We start from the raw sequence: 7,741 nt of genomic DNA on the forward strand, positions 1-7,741 counted from the left end.
CTGTTCGTTTGCTCTAAAGTCTAACATGTAAAAGTGCAATAATTACATTAAGAGGTATATTGGTAATAGTGAATTTTTCTTTCCTCTAAACTCTAAATTTTGAAAATTATCAAATATTCATTTTGACCCCATATATGAGAGTTTTTGTTTGTCTTTTTGGAGGCATCATTGAAAAATAAAAAAAAAATATTGCATGATTACACTTTAAGAGATAAGAGGAAACGAATAACCACTTTTTCTTTTAAAGTTAAAAGATTCCTCTTAAGAGATAAGAGTTGAGAGGAAAGAACTACTTTCTTTCCCCATCATTTATAATGTGTGAAGGATGAAATACCTTTCTCCAAAAATCAGATCCTTATGTGCATTTAAATGTCTAAGTCTAATATTTGTCTTAACTCTCAAGTGTATTATCGGAGAATTTAAAAAGAATATTCAATATTTAATTTTTAAATATTATTAGCCTATTCTTCACAATGCATAAATTGATGTATTCATAAAGAAACAAAAAAAAAATTGAGCATTTTCGAACAATTTCTAGTGTAGAAATCTTTTTTAATCAGTTGTTATGTTTAATAAAAAGAAATTGGAAAAAGGAAACTTTATAAAATTTATTTCGAATTAAAAGACTAAAGAGTTTTATATTAATACAGTCCGAACCACATCAATGAAGATATAAATATAATTTGTATTTTCTAATTTAATTTAAGTATAATACAAATCTTGTTTAAAAAAATAACTTACGGTTTGTGGGTTTCCAAATTTATAATGTAATTTATTTAAATGAAAGGTACTATATTGGCACATGACCAATACGCTAGACCCAGTTAGCGGGGGCGGGGCCAGTGGTAGCGGTGGCAGGGATGCTCGCTGAGTCCTCTGCAGTCTGGACGGGAGATATTCCCAAGTAGAGTTCACGTAGCTAGGAGATCTGGAGTCGCTCTCGTGGGTCCACTTGACCCACTTGACATTCACAACACGGAGAGCTTGCTTGTTTCAGTGGGTTGTGGGTTGGTTTGAAGTTTGAACCCGCGACTCCTCAAATGGATGAAGGTTGGACTGACCTAACCAACTGAACTACCACTTTCTACTAGGTCATCAGCAAATTCCATCTACTGACTTCTGTTTCATGAACGGCTAAACACAAGCTTTACTTATTAGACTTCCAAATTTCAATACCCTGATTCCCATTAAGAATAAACACGTACAAATTCCAACAAAAGCAAGAAAATAAGATAAAGAAAATAGCGTACTGCTCTCTAGTGAATAAGACTTTGAATCTAGAGAAATGTACAAACTAGATGGCGACCTACCTTCTGCTGCTTCCCCCCAGATTAACTTCTAACAGTAAAACCCGACCAAAATCTGAAAATAATTTACAAAGAATCTTGGGATCGCTTGGTGCCACCACCATCATGGAAGCTGAGAAATTTTAATTAAAACAAAGGTCTCAGTAAAGCTTTATTCTGGTTTCGATTGGACTACGGCAGATAGGACATGACTGAAGATCGGCTCCACACTCGCAGCAGGTCTGTGGGACAAACCCCTACCATGTTAGCATAGTTTTCTCTCTTTATGCTCTCAAGCTTGTGAAGAAATTATGGTAATGAATTAGATTACCTGATGCCCGCAGCCAAAAGCCATGTCTTTTTGATTGGTAAGACAAATGGGGCAAACCTGTGCAAGCACCCAATAACGACTATTAATCTTCACATAGCCGTAGCTTTAAAAAGGACCATATACGTATGACTTTCAAACAAGGCACTTTTGTGTTGTTTCCCTAACTCCAACCAAGCCATAAGCAATGTACATCATCCAATTAAAAGGTGTTTACTTCCCTGTTCCATGACAGATTTATGCTCCTAGAGTTTATTGGACCTCCTCCCGAACTGATTAATAATTTAGGTATAAAAACGATTCAATTTTAAAATTTTGCGGATAAAAAAGGTTTTTTTTTTTTTTTTTTGCTTTGCAACACGGCAGGAGCTCTGGAGCTGTTGAAATGAGGCTATCTGGATCATTTTGCCAGAAGAATCATCTACCAAGACCTCCATAAGCAAGTTTCAGCAATAACCCCAACCAAATAGCAACACGATGTGGAGGGGAGAGAAATCCAAAAGATACCTTGTTTTATCAATATAAAAGAGTTTTCTAGTAATGGTTATCTACCTGGTTATCATAAGTTGAATTTGATGGGGGAGCCATGCTAGCAGATGTATCACGTCCACCATAGGAAGTTGAACTCTGCTGGAAACTGTTTGAGCGAGAAGGTTTCAAGTTGCTACTGCTGCTAAATGAAGTTGCACCATAAATAGGTGGAGGAAGAGGAAACCTGTCTGGAGCTTTTCCTCTCCGACAGCTTAAGCAAATGAAAGGAGAACTGTTTAGCTAAATTTAGCACAAATTCAAAGCAGATTTACATGCCAATAGAATGACAACAGAAAAATCTGACAAGACAAAAGCAAAGCTGGGAGAGGATCCAGTTGTTACCCCAATATATTAAGTTCTATTGTTGCTTTATACTGAAAAGGTATCTCCATCAGGGCTGCAAGAGCAAACTCAGTCTCTTTTTTGGAAACTGGCACATTCTTCGACATAATTTCTGTAAAATTCACAAACTAAACAGAAGAAAATAATCATCAACATTTATATAATTGCTGTCAATAAGATTCAGAACATAGAACACAAACAGAGATTGAAAGCAATCTATATTCCATACATACCTGGAAATTATCAAAGGCCCGAGAAGGGATGTTATCATCAAATTCCCTCATCATGTCCCATGGCCCATCTCCAACTCCAACTAAAATAATGGACAAAGGGTACTCACTGCAAGAAAAATTATATAAGAATACTGATTGGCAAAGAAGAAGTTGATAAAGAAACGAGTTATAACCTTGCTTGCACAATTGCTTCAACAGTCTTTTGCTCCTGTGGACTTAGCTGGCCATGTTCAGTATCTACACTTCTTGTTACCTGTGAAACCCAGGTTTCCGTGAGAAGCAGACTAGACAACATAGGAAAATTGCACATATGGGCAAACCTATCCACCTAGTGCAATCAAACAAAAATTACTTTGGAGGACAATACTAGGGTCTTTTTAAGGTTGAACTATGTTACTTTAGCCAAATTTGCATGCTAGGAGTAATGCCAGTTACGAGTTCCCTACACATTGCCATTGATTTTTGGCAGTTTTAGAAGTCATGAACTACAGTTTGATGGCTAATGCCAAACATGATGTTTTCCTCACAACTTGTTCAAAATATTGTCACTTGGAAAGTAAAGCACTAGTTAAACTAAAATAGAATATGAGGCAAAGATGGTACACCTGCCCATCAGCAATAATCAATAAAACATGATACTGGCCACCGCTTTGCTCAACAATAGTTACTGCCATTTCAATGATTGGAGCAAATGATGTTGGTCCTGCCACATGGAAACATAACCATGGAACCATAAGGACCAAATGAACTGCTTCTAGATCATAATAAAGCAACAAAAGGAAAATAAAAACCTGCTAATCTTAGATGGGGAACTATTTCTCTATATTGTGTCAATGCTTCCTCAAATCCATTACAGAGTCTCTCATCAGGATAGAAACTGAAGACATCCTGATCATGTGTTGAAGCTGCCAACATAGAAGACAAATACAGCCGACTTTGTTATCAAGATAAATCTAGTGGCAAATCACTAAAAACATCTTAATAGACAATTACCATCTCCAAATCCAAAACAGGGGATCAAGTTATCCTCATCAAATGCACTTAATGTTCTTCCAATAATAGATATTGCTTGTTCATAAGGATTTTGCGTGTCTCCTAGGTGATGCAGGCTTCTCCGGTTGAAGGACCTCGCACCTAATTTCAGAGCAAGTCAAAGTATTTTTCTTGCAACTCATAAAAGAAGTTAAAAGCATATAAATGAATTCAAACCTGTCCACTCATTGCTCTTTGTGAAATCAATGCCAACGATAAGATTAGAAGACTCAAGGCCAGCCTGTGCAAGAGCTTCAGTGACCTGAAGTGAGGTAAAATCTTAGTCATTATTTTGTAAGCTCTAGAACTATCTATATTAAAAAAAAATGGGGGAGGGGAACCATTAGTAGGCAATGCCAACAAAAGGACAACTTTTTTATGGGTAACAGTAGGACAATTTTCTTATCAATATAGAAAAGAAAAGTATTACCACCATGAGCAACAATGAAAGAACATTAGTTCAAAATTTTCAGATTCATAAGATAACACAAGTATAACCCGTACCAATATTTAATCACCTTTCATCCGACCAAATTTCATCCCAGAATCTCGATACTAGTTTCTGAAGTTTTAATAGTTTCCTTCACAAAGAGAATTGTTTGCTTTTTATGGATAACCTTGTAAGCATGGTTCAAAGCATTGATGAGTGCGATATGAAGAAAGGTATTAAACATTTCAACTCATAGGGGTGTTACTCATAGATAGAAATTGTTCCAGGTGTTAAGGTTTGAACAAGCCCATCTGTAAGAAAGGTATGAAACATTGAATATAGCCATTTATCCTAAATCCCGATATTTGGCATTTTGGTCACCCTGAAAACTGATACACATCATACAATACACACCAACACATTGCGATATTTTGAACCTTGCTACTAAGTATGTCTTCAACCCATAAACCATCATAATAACTATCTCTACAAAGTTCCATCTCTGTATTTTGTTTTGTTTTTTTTTTTTTTTTGAATTCCCTATTCTTCCACAGTTCTGCAAATATTCTACAATTCCCAGCAATTTGAATCCTTTCCTTTAGTCTCAAAATCATCTGTAAACCCTAGTTTTTGAATATTTTTTTATCAATACCATAGTTTCTGAATTTTCCATTCTTCCACAACAAAGAATATGCAATTCTCAACGATTGGACTCAAAACCATATTAACCCATTCTTTTAGTCTTAGGGGCCATTTGACAACAACTAAAGTGGCTGAATTGAATGACTTGTTACTTTGTGTTTTGGTGACTAAGTTATGGAGGTTGTAAGGTCATTAATGAATAATGACTGAAGCTGAAGTTGGGTTGACTACCATCATGTCATATGAATTCTAAATTAGTTTATATAATTATATTAGAAGAATTGGCCGTACATCAATTGCTACTAGAGCTGTTGGAATAGTGGAAAGTTGCAAGTTCAAGATGTTTGGCTCACAATCATACTTTTCAATAAAGTTAACCACCCCACTTATACAAGTGAAGCTCTCATCAGACTAATAGCTAAGGAGGATAACAGTAGAAATTCAAATGTATTGCAGTTCACAATTGGCCACAGCAGAATATGTTGTTTCAGGGAGATGGAAGTCCTTTATGCGTGGTTCTGATTTTTATTTCTGAACAGTAGTAATCCATACATAACAAGCAAAATAAATGATCAATCTTCTTCTTCCTCTTTCCAATTAATGAATCATACAGTAGTTGGTATTAGAGCTACTTGAGTAGCGGAAAGTTGCTGCAGTAAGAACTCAAGATGTTTTGCACAAAATCCTACTTCTCAATAAAATCAACCACCTCAGTTATACAAGTTCCAATCAGCCTAATGGAGCAGAAATCCAAATGTAGTACAATTAAAAAATGGCCGCCACACCAGGATAAATATTTTCAGCGAGATGGAAGTCTTTGGTAGTTGGTACACTGTTCCAATGTTTTTCTTCTTTTTCAAACAGGAGTAATTCATGTGTAACAAATGAAGCAAATTGATCATCTTCTTCCCCTCTTTCAAAACCCTTTCTGGAGCATGATATCCCAAGTTCCAGAACAATAAAGCAACAATAAGCAGAACTGAGATTGCATGGCTCTCAAATACAAAAGAGAGGACATTTGAAGAAATACATCTAGAATGTATGGTCTAACCTGCTCCAAGGAATTGTAATTATCAGCTATCCGTGAATACCTCCTTTCCAATTTCCTTCTGGGATCCGGGGCCCGAGAATCATAATTTTCAGGTGGAGGAGCATAATGATACTGTGGTGCATAGTTTTGCCGAGAAGCATAGTTTGAATTTTGTTGAGCATCTGGCGACTGGGGATAACCCTGATGATTCCATGAAGAACTAGACCTGAACGAGGAAGACTGCCTCCAACTAGCCGACCTTGAATTTTTACCCCCCATCAACTTTATAATCTACAGAGATTCTCTTATGCTTAACAAATTTGAGTTCTCTAATTGAGAGGAAGAGACACCAAATTGATGCAACAAATCACCTACAAAGCAAACGAAACATCATGAACATCATGAGAACCGTAGCAAAGGAGAAGAGGAAAAACGCCTTTTCTCAGCACGATAAACCAAACTTTAAGTTACCGCTAAAAACAGTTCTATTGGAAGATATATCCACGCCGCATGGAAATTCTCTGCACAAAGGGAAAATGCAAAAAAAAAAAAAAAACTCGTTTTCTTTTCTCCCTTTCTTCGGCTACAAGGATGTCATCTCGTCAAAAACATAAAATTCCAGGAAAAAAAACAAATAAATAACATTTTTCTCCCAATCTGGAATAAAGACCGAAAAGGGCGGCTTATAGCGATAGGTTAAAACCGCCGACCTTTCAAGTTTCAAAACAGTTATAAGAAATCCCCCTCTTCGAAGTTAGATATCTACGAAAAACAAGACTCCTTAACGACCAAAACAAAAGACTCTAAAGAATATCTAGCAAAAAGAAAAGACTCAGAAGGTACACAAAGACAAACGGCGAATGAAGATACAGATACGTAACGGGACTCAGGCTCCAGGCTTATTAGTTATTTAATTAGAATTCTCGATGAAATTTAATACACAGGCACAACTTCGCATCCTAGCAAACGAAGTATAGAAAAAAAAAAGAAGGCAAGTTATTTACAAAAGCTTGCTTATTTTGAGTTCTACCTAACAAGACCTCCCTTTTTTATTTATCGAACTTAAGACATGATAGAATCACTAAATTTACTGATAAATTTTCTAAACAGTCGACCTGAATCCTGCCGCCTTCACGGCTATTTTGTCAGAACCACTAAATCCTCAGAATTAAGCTGAAACTACTACTACTAGAAATTGAAAGTTCCATTGTACCTAGATAAGAAGAATCAATCTTCTGTAATAATTTTGCCATGTTTTTCGTCTTCGTCCTTCTAAGCTTCCCTTTCTATCATGGATGGACGATTCATACGTTGGAGAGCAGACAAAGAATCTGGGAAGGATTGGGGTAAGTGGTACTCTACTCCCTGTGCAGTCCGGTGCAGCGATTAACCGATTAGGGTAATTTTGTAAATACAGAAAAAGTGGATCACCTTTTAACGCTGATAGCCTGATACTTAATGATAAAAGTATGGAGGAGTTGCCTCCAGGAAGTTTCTCTTTGCAAAAAAAGCTGAAACTTTTACTGTACGAGTGGGGTGCGGATGACGAAGAAGACACCATCAATACATCCAATTATGACATCGACGATCATGACAGCTTGGAGTGGAGTATATGCTTGGATTACAATCTCGACGACTTTCGACGGTGTTGACTGTTTAAGTTCACGGTACAGTTATGCTCCCAGTAAACTTCCGGGTTTGCGAGTAAGTTGTTTGTATTTTTTGAGGAATAATAAGTTGTTTGTATTGATCACTTGATCAGTGCTACTGAAGATATTGTCGTTAGTACCAAACGAATATTCTTCTGATCGAGACCATTAGCCACCGTTTGATTTTGTTACCTACTCTTCGTTTACTCTATACATCATAATCATCTTGGTCAAGATC

General features: G+C 36.4%; 1 protein-coding gene across 6 annotated transcripts; it reads right to left on the reverse strand.

Moving 5' to 3' along the window:
* Positions 1–1,154: 1,154 nt before the first annotated feature.
* LOC104591535 (E3 ubiquitin-protein ligase RGLG2) lies at positions 1,155–7,434 on the reverse strand. Of its 6 annotated transcripts, none has more exons than XM_010250396.3 (12): positions 7,068–7,434; positions 5,876–6,225; positions 3,930–4,014; positions 3,714–3,854; positions 3,512–3,625; positions 3,326–3,423; positions 2,894–2,973; positions 2,721–2,826; positions 2,488–2,615; positions 2,167–2,356; positions 1,618–1,674; positions 1,155–1,528 (listed from the first exon to the last, which is right to left on the reverse strand). In XM_010250396.3, exons 2-12 carry the CDS (start codon positions 6,131–6,133, stop codon positions 1,448–1,450), a joined length of 1,338 nt encoding a protein of 445 aa, XP_010248698.1. In that variant the 5' UTR covers positions 6,134–6,225; positions 7,068–7,434; the 3' UTR covers positions 1,155–1,447. The 6 variants fall into 6 exon arrangements, with proteins under 6 accessions (XP_010248698.1, XP_088760049.1, XP_010248699.1 ...); XM_088903923.1 differs by having other exon boundaries at positions 2,167–2,377; XM_010250397.3 differs by having other exon boundaries at positions 6,326–7,401.
* Between the last annotated feature and the right edge of the window lie 307 nt (positions 7,435–7,741).

This window comes from Nelumbo nucifera, chromosome 4 (genome assembly GCF_055504915.1).
Source record: "Nelumbo nucifera cultivar China Antique chromosome 4, China Antique-T2T, whole genome shotgun sequence".
Lineage (NCBI taxonomy): Eukaryota > Viridiplantae > Streptophyta > Magnoliopsida > Proteales > Nelumbonaceae > Nelumbo > Nelumbo nucifera.

Excerpts from the sequence above, each read along its gene's own strand:
- LOC104591535 (XM_088903923.1), bottom strand. The coding sequence starts at position 6,133 with ATGGGGGGTAAAAATTCAAGGTCGGCTAGTTGGAGGCAGTCTTCCTCG. Across the intron at positions 3,424-3,511 it reads TCCCCATCTAAGATTAGCAG|GACCAACATCATTTGCTCCA; the intron begins GTTTTTATTTTC and ends TCCATGTGGCAG. Across the intron at positions 1,529-1,617 it reads CTTTTGGCTGCGGGCATCAG|ACCTGCTGCGAGTGTGGAGC; the intron begins GTAATCTAATTC and ends TTTGTCCCACAG.